The sequence below is a fragment of the Anneissia japonica genome, unplaced genomic scaffold, assembly GCF_011630105.1.
Source record: "Anneissia japonica isolate Jap-2015-1 unplaced genomic scaffold, ASM1163010v1 scaffold287587_len645178_cov120, whole genome shotgun sequence".
Classification (NCBI taxonomy): Eukaryota; Metazoa; Echinodermata; class Crinoidea; order Comatulida; family Comatulidae; genus Anneissia; species Anneissia japonica.
In genome coordinates, this window is record NW_022718938.1 from 549266 (window position 1) to 563641 (window position 14376).

A 14376-nucleotide genomic window follows, 5' to 3' on the forward strand; every position below is an offset into this window, starting at 1 on the left:
TTATCTACGTGAATAGAGATTAACAACAGTCTCTGTAATTGCAGAAAAAACAAATTATGCAATCTGGTTATGTGGCTCCTTTGAACAATTTTAGCTTAACGTTGTCAAAACCTAAATAAAAAAAAATACTTATAATGTGTATACCTTAAGTTTACTAACCTTCGACCATTATAGTTAACGTACAATCCTTAGTATTTCCGGATGAGTCTGCAGCTGTAAAATTCAATCGGTTTTCTCCAATACTAAGATTGGCTGGAAATATAACATTTGGATCCGGAGAGATTTTGGGGACATCTCCGGAGTTGTCAGTTGCATATATATTCGATGAGTAGTCAACAAATGCTGTGGGAGCACCTTTGTCAGTATTTACAGTCGCGTCTGCACATGTCAATATAGGTTGTTCATTATCTGAAGCAAAAAGGTTAACTAAAGTCAAATTATATTACATACCGGTAATCAGGTAGATAACTAATATTAGTATCTCTTTAGTCGGTGAACAAAGTTATTTGCCTTTATTTGCAGACGTCGTGTTCTTGTTATTTAAGACAATAAAGGCTCTGTTAACAGAACAAAAGTACTGCTTTCTGGTTTTTTGACTTATTGGAAAAAACACACACACACAAATCTAAATATAGTGCATATATCTACTGCCACCATTTAAGTGAAACTAACCTTCAACGTTTATCGTAAACGTACAATTATCAGTATTTCCCGATGAGTCGATAGCTGTAAAATTGTATAGGTTTGCTCCCATAGTAGGATTAGCTGGAAATGTTATATATGGATCAGGAGAGATCGTAGGGACATCTCCAGAGTTGTCAGTTGCATGTATTTTCGTTGAGTAGTTAACTAATGCTGTTGCAGCACCTATGTCAGTATCCACAGTAGTGTCAACTGGACATGTCAAAGTAGGTTGTTCATTATCTGAAGCAAAAAAGTCAATTTATATCAACTACGGTATATTTAAAAAGTTATTAATAACTCAAAATCGATTTTTGGGACGAATGACTGGTTTGGCTTGTTTTTGGCACATATAATAGATGTATCGCTTTCGAGATCCAACTTGCTATTGCACGGGAGTGTACATTATTACATGGACATGCGCGGACTACGCTGCTGTACGGTATGGAGTGCAATGATGACGAGTTAAACATTTTCAATTTACGACAATGTCTAACTACAACAGAAGTCGCGAATCTTAACGAAAACATTGTTACGTGATTTTTCGACGAAATGCAGTTCTGTTCATAATACTTTATAAACAGTAAAAGTTGGTAACCTCGGTTATAAGTTTTCTCCCACATAACATTTATACTATATTCTACATTAGCTGGTGCTAGTAGTTACATTAGCTTCGAGGCAAATTTCATGACTACATTAACTGTTGACCGTGTTACATTAGCTGGGGTTGATCTTCTTTTGACAACATAAGCTGTTAGTTTTTCTACATTAGCGGAGAGTTTTACTACATTACGATCGTTACTACTTTAACCGTTGTTTTCTACATTGATGTTTGTATTTGCTCACAAAAGTGGTGTGTAACACTCACCTATTCTGAATATTACTTTGCTCCTTCCAATATATTATACTAACGCCATTTGAATATTGAAAGTTCATGTGTGCTTTTGTAGCGATACAAGTCCTGGTCCAATAATTTGTAGATTCACGTTCATGTCAAATTGTTTTTTTACGATAATTTAATTGACATAATTACGAAATTAAAGAAAGTGCTTATATTCGTAAGTCACCCAAAATAATGATGTGACGATCTGTATTGTCCACTTTAATATAAATGAGTGAAGTATAATAAATAACAGTCTCTGACATTGCAGAAAAAAAAAACAAAAAAAAAACGATGCCATCTGTTTATTTAGGTCTTTAAAAAAATTTTTTAGCTAAAAGTTGTAAAAACCGAAAAAAAACCTTATAATGTGTAGCTCTACTACATTCATTTAAATTTACTAACCTTTGACCTTTAGAGTTAACGTACAATTCTTAGTATTTCCGGATGAGTCCGCAGCTGTAAACTTAAATACGATTTCTCCAATACTAAGACTGGCTGGAAATATTACATTTGGATCCGGGAAGATTTTGGGGACATCCCCGGAGTTGTCAGTTGCATATATATATTCGTTGAGCAGTCAACAAATGCTGTGGGAGCACTTATGTCAGTATTTACAGTCGCGTCTGCACATGTCAATATAGGATTGGATTTATTCGGTGTAAACACCAAGGATAGCCCACGAAAGTCTAGAAGAAGACTTATTTCCAGTGGGGTCCTTCTGGTGGTGATTGGGCAGTACACCGGGAGACAATCCCCTACTCTTTCCGAATTATGTACTGTGTTCCTTAACGTGCACATGGGCCATAATGCACACGGGACCAACGGCTTAAACGTCTCATCCGAAAGACGGTGCGCTATTGTAACTTGTATTTCAGCCCTCTAGCTGAAACACAAGGAGAGGCAGCGATGGGAATTGAACCGGGGACCTAGAGATCTCTACGGTTCAGCGCACACACAGCGGCTACCACCAGATTAGTCGTCTGAGCTAAGCTGCTCTCTCAATATAGGTTGTTCATTATCTGAAGCAAATTGGTTAACTGAGGTCAAATTATATTATACATACCTGATAATCATGTAGTGAACTAATATAAGTATCTGTAAATCGGCGAACAAAGTTCTTTGCCTTTATTTTTTGTTAAAGGCATAATATGTCCTCAAGAATAGAAAGCAGGGTTACAGCATTATCAATTAAATGTAAAAAGATTACCTACGTAAGAAGATAATGCAAAAACTAAAAGGTCTGTTAACAGAAAAAAATTACTGCCTTCTGGTTTTTTGACTTATTGGAAAAAATGTTGGCAATAGATTATATAAAACTAGTGACACAAAACTAAATTAAATATAGTGCATATACCTACTGCCTCCATTAAGGTGAAACTAACCTTTAACGTTTATCGTAAACGTACAATTATCAGTATTTCCCGATGAGTCAATAGCTGTAAAATTGAATAGGTTTGCTCCCATAGTAAGATTAGCTGGAAATGTTATATATGGATCAGGAGAAATTGTAGGGACATCTCCAGAGTTGTCAGTTGTATGTATTTTCGTTGAGTAGTCAACTAATGCTATGGGAGCACCTATGTCAGTATCCACAGTAGCGTCAACTGGACATGTCAAAGTAGGTTGTTCATTATCTGAAGCAAAGAAGTCAAATTATATCAACTACAGTATATTTACTCTATAATGTGGTGTACTAGTGTAAGTATAACTAAAGTCTATGAACAAAGTTCTATTTTCCAGATGTGAGTCTCATGATATGTAAATATTTCCTGCCTATGCGACACTGCTTTCACTGCCTGTGCATGAAAGCAGTGTGTGCATTACCAGTGAAAATGTAAGATTATCTTCGTGAATTAATTAAGACATTAACATCAGTATCAGTGCCGTAACGCTGGAGCTGGAACCATGTGGATTTCTGAGACTGTGGTTCCTTTTTGAGTCCCGGTCGCTTTATTTCTTTCCCATACTATTAAAGCAGAAATCATAGAGGGTGCTACTTAAGGTCATTTATGTGATATGATAACATGAGTATGCATGCTTGACTTCTCCTTTGCGAGTCGCAAAAGCAGTGGGGATTGCTTGTAGGTGAAAACGTATGAAAACGTACGGCGTATATTAGGGTAAGGGTAAGCCAAAATCTCGATTCGGTCGAAGATACAACAAAAATAAGTTTGATCTCAATTGGGAGGCCTTTAGCACAGCTAAGCTTCTTGTCAAGCACTGCATTAATCAAGCAAAAGCAACTACTTCAAGCACTCCTAGGCCTGAGTGAACCCATGCAATCAGCCTACATACGCCATCAGAGTATGGAGACAGCTCTGCTTAAGATATATCTACCGATGTCGGAATGTCCATCGATAGGCATCATGATGTTTAACCTATCAGCCGCATTCGATATCAATATTTATTTCCCGTTTAGAAAGAACATTTAATTATGATCAAATCATACATGAGCAACAGACGTAGCCGTGCATACGTGTTGCTGACATGCATTCCATGCCTCATCCTCTAATGTATGTGCTCCCCAAGGGTATGTTGTTGGCCCATCATGTCTATTCAATATGTACATCCGCCCTGTTGGTGACATTAGTATTAGTATATTCCACTCAACTGTTAGCATGAATTCACAAACGACTAAGACTTGCAGTGTTGACAACACTGCAAAATATTTTGAGAAAAAGGCCCTTTATTGATCAATATATATGCCACGCTGCTGTGCGAGCTCTCATCTTAGCCCGTCTGGACTACTGTAATTCGCTCTATAGTGGCCTCAATCAGAAAGAGATACAACGACTACAGAAATTTCAGAAATCTGCCGCCAGAATTATTTTTATGGTCCAACCACCTGCACATACATTTCCATTTCTTGTTCAACTACACTGGTTGCCTATACGCATCTCATTCAAAATATTACTGATGGTCTTCAAGTCACTGCATAAATATGTCGGCAATATATCACTGACTGCTTGGTTCTTCGCACTCCTGCGCGCACGACGCGCTCCTCACTATCTGTGCAACTCACCACTCCTCTTTGTAAGAAGAGAATTAGTGATACATCGTTGCATCTAGGTTGTGGAATCATTGCTTGAGACTGTGCAGTGTTGCACATCTTTTGATACATATAAACGAACACTTAAAACGCATCTATTTAACTTATGTCAATGATTGGCTCTGCATTGTTCTTTTCAATTGGCCTGCATTATCTTCTGGGATGCCTTTGAAGTCTGTCGCCACCAAATACTCAGCAGACTTAGTTTACCAAAACACTGAACATGGTAAAATGGAGAGCACCTTCTCAATGCGCACAACTTACACCTTGAAGCTAATACATTTATCTTTCAAAAAATACCAAACATAATAATATTTTCTACAAAAAAGAGTTACGAATTTAATAAGACCTTTACACCAGCTTTAAAAGTATGGTACATTTCAACTTTGAATTTATATAAATTGGATAGAGCTCGATAGTTCTAATTTTAACAGATGTTAATTAAGGAATAAATTTTGACCGGTGATGATTTTAGGGTTAACGAGGGTTAACTATTCCAAAATTCAATCCAAAAATCAGAGTAATTTTCGGTTTTAAGCTGTTTTGGCTTTATAGTCTAACTAATCGATCTTTAGGACTAGGTGGATAAACCCAGCTCAACTCACCGGGTTTATCCACCTGCCAGTCTGAACTAGGTGGCTTATCTCAAACCAGGCTGTGTTCCTATAGTAACTAGGCCTGGTGTGCCACCGTTAACTTTTTTAAGCCGGTCTTTAATCGTTGCAGGGGGTCTTGCAAATGACTATGACCAATCTGCATTCAATTACGTACGCTGTGAGCGAGCATATGTTTTGCGAGGAATGTTTTGAAACACGTTTCCTGGTCACGGTTCATTATTAGGCAAATGCTCGCGCCTCCTGGCTAATCCCGCTAGTCTGAACGCCCGGCAAAGTTAAGCCGGACTTAACTTAAGCCTGGCTTATCTCCAAGTCTGAACGTAGCCTTTGACAAAATTATAATGAAGCGTATAAACGCATGTGGTTGCCAAGTTGATTCTAACGAAAAAAATGTTAATTAGTTAATACGCCCGCGCGCGATCCAACGGTTTATTGGTTTATCACGTCAAAGGGATCTGTTGCCGAGTGATCTCCTTCTCAATAATACCTCTATGGTTTTAATGTTGATTTTTCACAAACATTTCGTTCATATAAAATATGAACAAAGTAATACAGCAGGCATGTTATGTATGACGTACTGTTTATTGAAGGCTGTATCTACCCAATTAAAAAATAAATAAATAGCTCATTTAAAACAATCAAAAACAGATGCTATAGGGCATACAAACAACACATGTCATATTTAGGCCTATACATATACTGTACTGAAACAGCTAGATTTAATATATAGGCCCTACTGTGCTTTTTTTACATTTATGTTCACACTGTCTTGACTACCAAGGCCTATTTAAGAGATTTTGGCCTATACCGTACCATTTATTCACACATAAGCATTGCAGCTTACTCAACAAGTACTTAAACAAATGTCGAGCTTCAGTTTCTATACATAACTAAAGTCGTAGCTTTACAATACAATATACAATACACAATTTTAGAGATCCAGTAACTCAGATAAGTATTAATTACATAATAATAATAATAATAATAATAATAATAATAATAATAATAATAATAATAGGCCTAATAATAATAGGCCTAATAAAAATAATAATAATAATAATAATAATAATAATAATAATAATAATTATAATCTATATTATAATTATGCTTTTTTCAAAGCCTAAAATTACAAGTTAACCTATTACGTCGGATAACGTCTAGAATTCGGAACCTACCGGTCTAGAAAACTGTAACAATATAAATTATCAAAGTCATAATCTCACGAGAGAACATAATTCCATATTTCAGCTTAATTGAGGGAAAAATAATGACTTTACTGTCGATAACTACTCTGGATTTTTAGCTGTTATGTACATGTGGAATTGTTTACACTTAGTCACACATTCCTGTGGTTTGACTATAATAAGGCCATGTAAAAAATAAGTTGTTGATCGTCCCCTCCCTACATAAAAAAGCACCCAACCAAAAGCCATGTAAAAAAAAAACCAAAAAAAAAAAACAAGTTGTTGATCGTCCCCTCCCTACATAAAAAAATCATCACAGAAATATCGTCTTTCCTCCCACAATTTAACTTTGGCTAGGCCTATGGTTTTCTTTTTAAATGTAATTATTTTGTCTTTCATTTGTTTGTTTGTACAGGGAGTTGTTAGAGTGTATAAATTACACCATATAGAACTCTACACTGGAAGGTCCGTCAAGTAAAAATGAGGTCTTAACACGTTATATTTTCATATATATGAAGGAGGTGGTTTCATTAGATTGAAAAATTAAGGAAAAAAAAAAAGCCTCCCTGCCTACCGACAATCAAATTTGTTTTTTATGTAGCCTCAGTTTCAACAACTTTGAAATTTGCAATATTGTTCGCTTTCCTCTTCATAATCCATCACTTAGTGACTGCAAGACAGACAATGAACTCTAGACCTTGGATAAATATGTGAAAATTGCAGCATAAAATGCTTAATCTATGTCAGAACTTCCTATTTCAATCTACAGTAATATCTTCAATATGTCACAAATATATCATTTCTAATATAAATGTACAGTAATTCGTAAGGGCCTATTAACTAACGCCTTGCTTCATTTATCCTACATAGCCCTACCTTCAACAAATAAATGCATAACGTTCGCCACCACATTTATCAATGAGTTGCCTTGGAAAAAATATAGTAACCTGAACGTTGAGGTCTAGGCCTAGTGGTAAATTTCCCTAGAATACTTGTGTCCTTCCGTCTGTGGTCATAAATAATTGTTATATTTTATTAAAATTAATCGCTATGTTTGAGCGAGGTTCTTAGCAGAGTAGTCGTCGCCGTCGTCGTCGCCGTAGTAGTAGTACGAACGAAAATGAAAAGGAAATGCCACTGTAAGCACCTGCGCCCCACCATGGTTGTGGCAGAGGTTACAACATTTATGATTATTGAACCTCTTGTCGTTGGCCCATGTCTTGTCGTTGGCCCATGCCTATTCACTAATGTACATCCGCCATCTTGGTGGCATTCTTCGTTCGCATAGTGTTAACTTTCACATGTACGCTGATGATTTACAGATATACATACCATTTATCCCAACCAGTCATGAAGACATCCACTCTTCTATTAATTGATTTACCAGTTGCATCAGTGATTTCCAGAACTTGATTTATAATAACAATCTCAAGTTAAACGATGAGAAGACGGAATTTATTGTTTGCGCCTCTAAACTTCACCTTTCTCTGAATGATGTCAGAGACATCAAGCTCAATATCAATGGCAGCATTATTTTGCCTTCCACCAATCATACCTAGAGGTATGATGCCAGGCTAGTGATCTGGAGGTCATGGGTTTGAGTCCCACACAAATTGCGATTTTGTTGACAATCGTTTTCAAACGTACTGAGTATTCAGTTTCCATGACAGGTAGGGCAAAATTACACTAATACTTAATTCTCCTGACGTAAATCCAGTTATTGCCTTTTCCATCACGACAATGACAATTACTATCAACACTGCAGTATCCGCTGCTTACTTGGACTCGAAATCAACCATGGCGCAATCTTGGTGGTCTAGAGGTATGATGCCAGGCTAGTGATCTGGAGGTCGTGGGTTCGAGTCCCACCGGAGAATAACTTGCGATTTTGTTCACAATTGTTTTTAAACGTACTGAGTATTCAGTTTCCACGACAGGTAGGGAAAAATTACACTAATACTTCATTATCTTGACGCAAATCCAGTTATTGTCTATTACATCAAGACAATAACAATTACTATCAAAGTAAAGGAATTAAAATTAAAAGGAAACATAAGAAAGAAAAGTAGTAGTAGTAGTAGTAGTAGTAGTAGTAGTAGTAGTGGTAGTAGTAGCAGCAGTAGGAGTAGTAGTACTAGCAGCAGCAGTACTGATGTTAATATGGTACAGGCCAAATATCATAGTGACACTACACGAAGTCTATGATATCATAATTCCTTATTTAAGAAAATACGTTTTTATTGTATGTTTAGATCTCATACAAGAATATTTACACACAAAAATGTACGTCGGTGGTGGGCATCACATTAAATTGAACTTTCCACATCCACACCATTCTTTGCTGTATTTTTGCCATTCCTTATCTTTTTTGGTCTTCCTTTGCTACTATAACATCACCTTCTATAATATTTTCCTCATCTATACTTGCTCTTGTCAATAAGGTCGTAGTCCGTAATTCATGTTTGAAATGTGAGTGGTATTTTACCAAGACGACTTTACAGAACTAAACAATACGCTCGATAGGCTAGGGCAAGCTAAAACAAAAGTCTCGAAAACATAGTCAAACCACTGACCTCATAACCTCTTTTTCGAATACAACATGTCGGACTCCAAAGAAATCGGTTCGTTACAAAAAAATTCAACTTTGCGACCGAACAATGCGAAAACAATGCTGCAAATGTTACCCAGTTGGCAAGCAAACATGGGTCCATATTATAGGAAATTTATGAGCCAAAATGTGGGCCTCCTACAGTTTGGCCTATACGGGAAAGAGCTGCCTGTGCACCCTAAATCCTTGAAGGTCTCATAAAGTTGGCCCAAGTGGATCTGTGGGTCCCACAAGGTTTGCACTATGGTTTCATTTGGGACATATATGGGTTTTCCCAAATTAATTTGCCTTATGTGGGCTATATCTGGGTTTTTAAAGGGTTGAATAGGTGTTGAAATGTAAGGGGACCCTATAAATTGGTCTATACAGGAAAGAGCTGCCTGTGCACCCAAAATCCATGTCCCATAAAGTTCGCCCAAATTAATTTATGGGCCCGTTAAAGAATATATTTGGCCCATTAGGTTTGCATTATGGTTTCGTTTGGGACCCATATTGGTTTTACCAAATTAATTCATGGGTCCATTGTGGGCTATATCTGGGTTTCTAAAGGGTTGAATAGGGGTTGAAATGTACGGGGACCCTATAAATTGGCTCACCATAGGGGAACAGACTACCTGAGCATCTCTGCGTGTTGTCATTGTTTTGAAGTAAAATAAATTTTAACTAAGATACCTGTCAGTGGCGGACCGTCAAGGCAAGCAAGGTATGCAGCTAAAATAAATAAGAAAATATAGTAGTACAGATTCTGCGTTTGATTTAGCATTTCTTAGCCACAATCTTCTATATAAATCTTTTTATTTTTCGAGTGGATTGCTGTAGTTTATTGGGAAAGCAACGTTTTTCAATGTTTGGCCTACTTTGGTATCTAGGATAAGTCACATTCGGGCCTATCACATCGTACTCTCAGCTGCTTAGAATTTGCGCATGGCTCGTTTTCAATATCAACCAATCACGTATTCAATGAGTCAATGCAGGGAGGAATAAAATAGCCTCCATGGTCAATGAAGTCAGAGCATACCTTACAACGCTTAAATTTCCTATTGTGACAACCGTGTGGTGGCGTCAGAATAGCTAATTTAACACTGGAATGGAAGCAGTGCTTCCAAGAGTATGTGCGCATGCTCTTCTCGAAAATCAGGACCTTCACTACCGATCGGGTATTTTATCTATGCCTAATCTCAATTATTAAAGTTTAAATAAATTTGCGTGCATATAACCGGTATAGAAGAAACTTTGAAGAAATATTGAAATATGTTAAAATAGAGAAATAGGAATTATTTTGAAAAGAAAATACTACAACCTTGCCTTTATTAAAAATAACATACATTTGTATTTTGGCTATAGCGCAATCTGATCCTGTATATTAGTAGGCTTACGAACTTTTCCTACTAGCAGGCCTAGCATCAGTGGCGTAGGGGTCTTGAAATGGAAGGGCGCTGATATGGTGGAAAGGTAAAGTGGGGATCGGTAATTAGGTGAGGGGCTAACTCGCAAAATAATGTGATTTGAAGTGGTTTTTAACTACTTGAGCATGATCTGTGGATGGTGGATGGACGAGTATTTTTATCAGGGGGATCCTATATATGTCAATACATAGCATACCCTGCAATTTACCCTACGGTCCGCCACTGATGCCTGTCGTAGCAGAACAAAATTGGTGCCTTGTGATTCTTAACTTCCTGGAACATTTATTAGCAAGACGATATCATACAGTGGCATAAAACATAAATAGTTACATACTTACTACTTCACCTTAAGTGTAACTAACCTTCGACTTTTATCGTAAACGTACAGTTATCACTATTCTCTGATGAGTCTGTAGCTGTAAAATTGAAAAGGTTTGCTCCAATACTAAGATTAGCCGGAAATGTTGAATGTGGATCAGGAGAGACTATAGGGACATCCCCGGAGCTGTCAGTTGCTATCACTGTCGTTGAGTAGTCAACAAATGCTGTTGGAGCACCTATATCAGTATCCACAATCGCATCAACTGGACATATCAGTGTAGGTTGTTCATTATCTGAAGCAAAGAAGTCAATTTTCATTCAGTTTTTACTTATTTGTTCTTGTCTTTATAATTATTTTGAACTGGTTTGTTAAATCTATCATTTGATTTGGTTCGACTCAAATCACATCCAATACTACGCGTAACTATTCTCTCATAAATAATAGTGCCTGTGTGCTATCTTCACCCTGATTATAGCAGTTTACCCGGCCAAAACATATTTATGTCATCAGGCATAACAATTGCTATGGAACATTAAACGCAGGCATACGCCTGATATGAGCATCGTTTATACAGTCGTTATTTTTTAAAGTAATAGCTTCCAATACATTTTATTTTATTTTTATTCTAGTCATAACTGAAATTATATTTTTTAAAGATAATAATTTTAATTGTAATTATAATATTTTATATATGGTTTTTAAGTACTCTGCAAATAATATATTTAATATTTATGTTGCATGTTTCTCTCGGTTGGTACTGGAGAGCTACCTGGCAGATAGGCATTGCCTTCTTTTGAGCAATCATACCTGGTACTGCTGAGTGGCTTCGTGTTTTTGTATTTGTATGTTTCGTCCTTTGGTAAAATAAACGATATTATATGATATGATATGATAATATCAGTTGCTTGCTACGTTATCATCGACTTTTTGTCAATTAATTATTGTCAATCTACGAATAAGTTTGTTTGCCTATTACTGTAGATTTAGCGTTCTTAATGTGATTTTTTTCTATTCGAATTTCCTGACGAACAGGGTCTCAGGATTATCAGTAACAAGTCAGATTACCTACGTGAGCGTGAGCTGATATGATCTGCCATTGCAGAACAAAATTGTTGCCTTGTGATTTGTTGGAACATTTGTTAGTAAAACGTTATCAATTGAGTGGCATAAAATAAAAATATTTATAGTGTACATACCTGCTACTTCTACTTTAACTAACCTTCTACTTGTATTGTAAACGTACAATTATCAAAATTTTCTGATATGTCTGTAGCTGTAAAATTGAAAAGGTTTGCTCCAATACTAAGATTAGCTGGAAATATTATATTTGTATCAGGAGAGATTGTGGGAACATCCCCGGAGTTGTCAGTCGCTTTTATTTTCGTTGAGTAGTCAACTAATGCTGTGGGAGCACCTATGTCAGTATCCACAATCGCATCAACTGGACATATCAGTGTAGGTTGTTCATTATCTGAAGCAAAGAAGTCAATTTAAATCTATTATTATTATTATTATTTGAATACCACTTTGCTTATTTTGTCAAATAAACAACAATAAAAATATAAACAATGAATACCACAAGAGACCGAAAATCAGAGACAAGAAAAAGAAAAATGAATAAATATTAAGGATATATATGGATATATATGATACATTTATGGTATAATTTTGATGAAGTACTTTGCTAAATAACATATACAGGGATAATAAATACGTTGTTGAAAGGGTTTAAAGGCAAGAATAAGCAGATCTTGAGGATAATGGGATGGCGCTGGATAAACACGATCTTGTCATTTTCTTTGTTCTTTAATTAAAAACGATAAATGTGAAGTCTCTCATTTGTATTATTAAGCAGGAATTCCATATATGATAATACTCTTCATCCGACTAGAGAGTTGTAAAGCTTAAGGATACTCAAACATACTATTAACGTAAATAAGATCAGTACCATTAATGCTATGCCTTGATTGGTTAGAAAATGGTTATAATGCTATATAATAAGGGTAATCGCTTAGCATTATAAGGTGATATAATCAGTTAGTAATAAGGTTGTATGATAATGTGATTTTTAATAACTTAAACGTAATTATTTTTCCCAGCATTGGATGGGGAAAGGGGCACAACCCACACCATTTGGCCATAATACCATCATAAAACTCACCATCCTCATCGTTTAGGCCTCTTCTAGCGACATGGCCAGTTGCCACCCGGTGTTATGCCATCCGGCCTTTGCCAACCGGTCTTTTTCCACTATGTCATTTGCCACACGGCTTTTTGCCAGTGGCCTTTGAAAGTTGCCACCCGGCCCGTTGCCAACCTAGGGCCGTTGCCACCCGGATCTTTGCCACCCAGCCTTTTGCCACCTAAGCCCGTTTCCACCCGGCTTTTTTTCACACCAGACCTGTTGCCACCCTAGTCTTGTTGCTACCTGGCCTTTTGGCACCCGGCTCATTGCCACAGTATAGCATTTCATTCTAGGAAAGCTCGCTCCAGACATATTTTGCTACAACATGTGAACTGAAGGATGTCAAGAAGGAAATATCTAACTGACCAAAATTTGGCCAGTTGGACATTTTCTCGAATGAAGGCCACGCAAATTATCCGTGAAGACGTAAACCATGAACAATGGCTCTTGTCATGGTATAAACAATCTTAAGGATAGTTTTTGCTCAGATCGTTAATGTCACTTTGTAGTATTTAAGTGCTCCGCTAACGATGAGATCAATCAGTTTTAGTCTAGATCTACCAAAATTTATCCTAAAGTTTACCACTGACCTTAATTATAATGAGAAAATATAGCTTGTAATAAAAATCGTTCTTAAAACACGGAGGAATAAGTTTAAACCAAATGATTGCCATATTGTTCAGTTAAATTAATTAATAATGTTTGTAATGACCACTATTATTATACACACGTAGGTTTGAGGTAAATCTATATAAATAACTATTATTGTCATAAATGTGTAATTTAATTGTAAAGATAAACTGGACACTACAGTATAGCCCTCTTAAATTTAATTAAAACAATTTCTACTCCAGTATTACTTTGGACTAACTTCACCATTCAAAAAAAAAAAATTATAAAATATATGCATCCATAATTACTAATATGTATAAAAAACAACCCAGCATCATAATTCGCTTTTTACCCTAAGTTGGCAAAAGGCCGGGTGGCAACAGGCCTATTTGTGTAACGGGACTAGGGTGGCAACGGAACTGGTGGCAACGAGCCGGTACGGGCCGGGTGGCTGTAGGCCGGTGGCAAAAGGCCGGGTGGCAACGGGCCAGGGTGGCAACGGGCCAGATGCACTCATGATGACAGTTACCCTACCCAAACCTGTTTGTTTCATCAGGCTTAACAATGGCTATGGCAAATTAAACTCAGGTATTTGCAAGACATGAGAATCGTTTATAGTGTCGTGATTGTTTTAAAGTAGTATCGGTTTCTTGTTACTTCATCATCGATCTTGCGTTAATTATTGTTATCATTCTACGAATTAAGATTTTTTGCCTAATTCTTCAGACGTAGCGTTCATAATGTAAAATATTCCTTGTCGTATTTTCTTAAGGTGTTAAATCAGGGTTCCAGAATTATCAGTGAACAAGTCAGATCCTGTCTCTTATAC

At 36.6% G+C, this 14376-nt stretch overlaps 1 protein-coding gene across 1 annotated transcript in view; it reads right to left on the bottom strand.

Moving 5' to 3' along the window:
* The window catches only part of LOC117110663 (hyalin-like), a 20730-nt gene continuing 6354 nt past the window's right edge, over nucleotides 1–14376 (bottom strand). The window contains exons 4-9 of the mRNA XM_033253421.1: nucleotides 11970–12221; nucleotides 10791–11042; nucleotides 2947–3198; nucleotides 673–924; nucleotides 160–408; nucleotides 1–32 (exon numbers count right to left, since the gene is read on the bottom strand). Coding sequence (XP_033109312.1) covers nucleotides 1–32; nucleotides 160–408; nucleotides 673–924; nucleotides 2947–3198; nucleotides 10791–11042; nucleotides 11970–12221 — 1289 coding nt within the window. The remainder of the gene's footprint in view (nucleotides 33–159; nucleotides 409–672; nucleotides 925–2946; nucleotides 3199–10790; nucleotides 11043–11969; nucleotides 12222–14376) is intronic.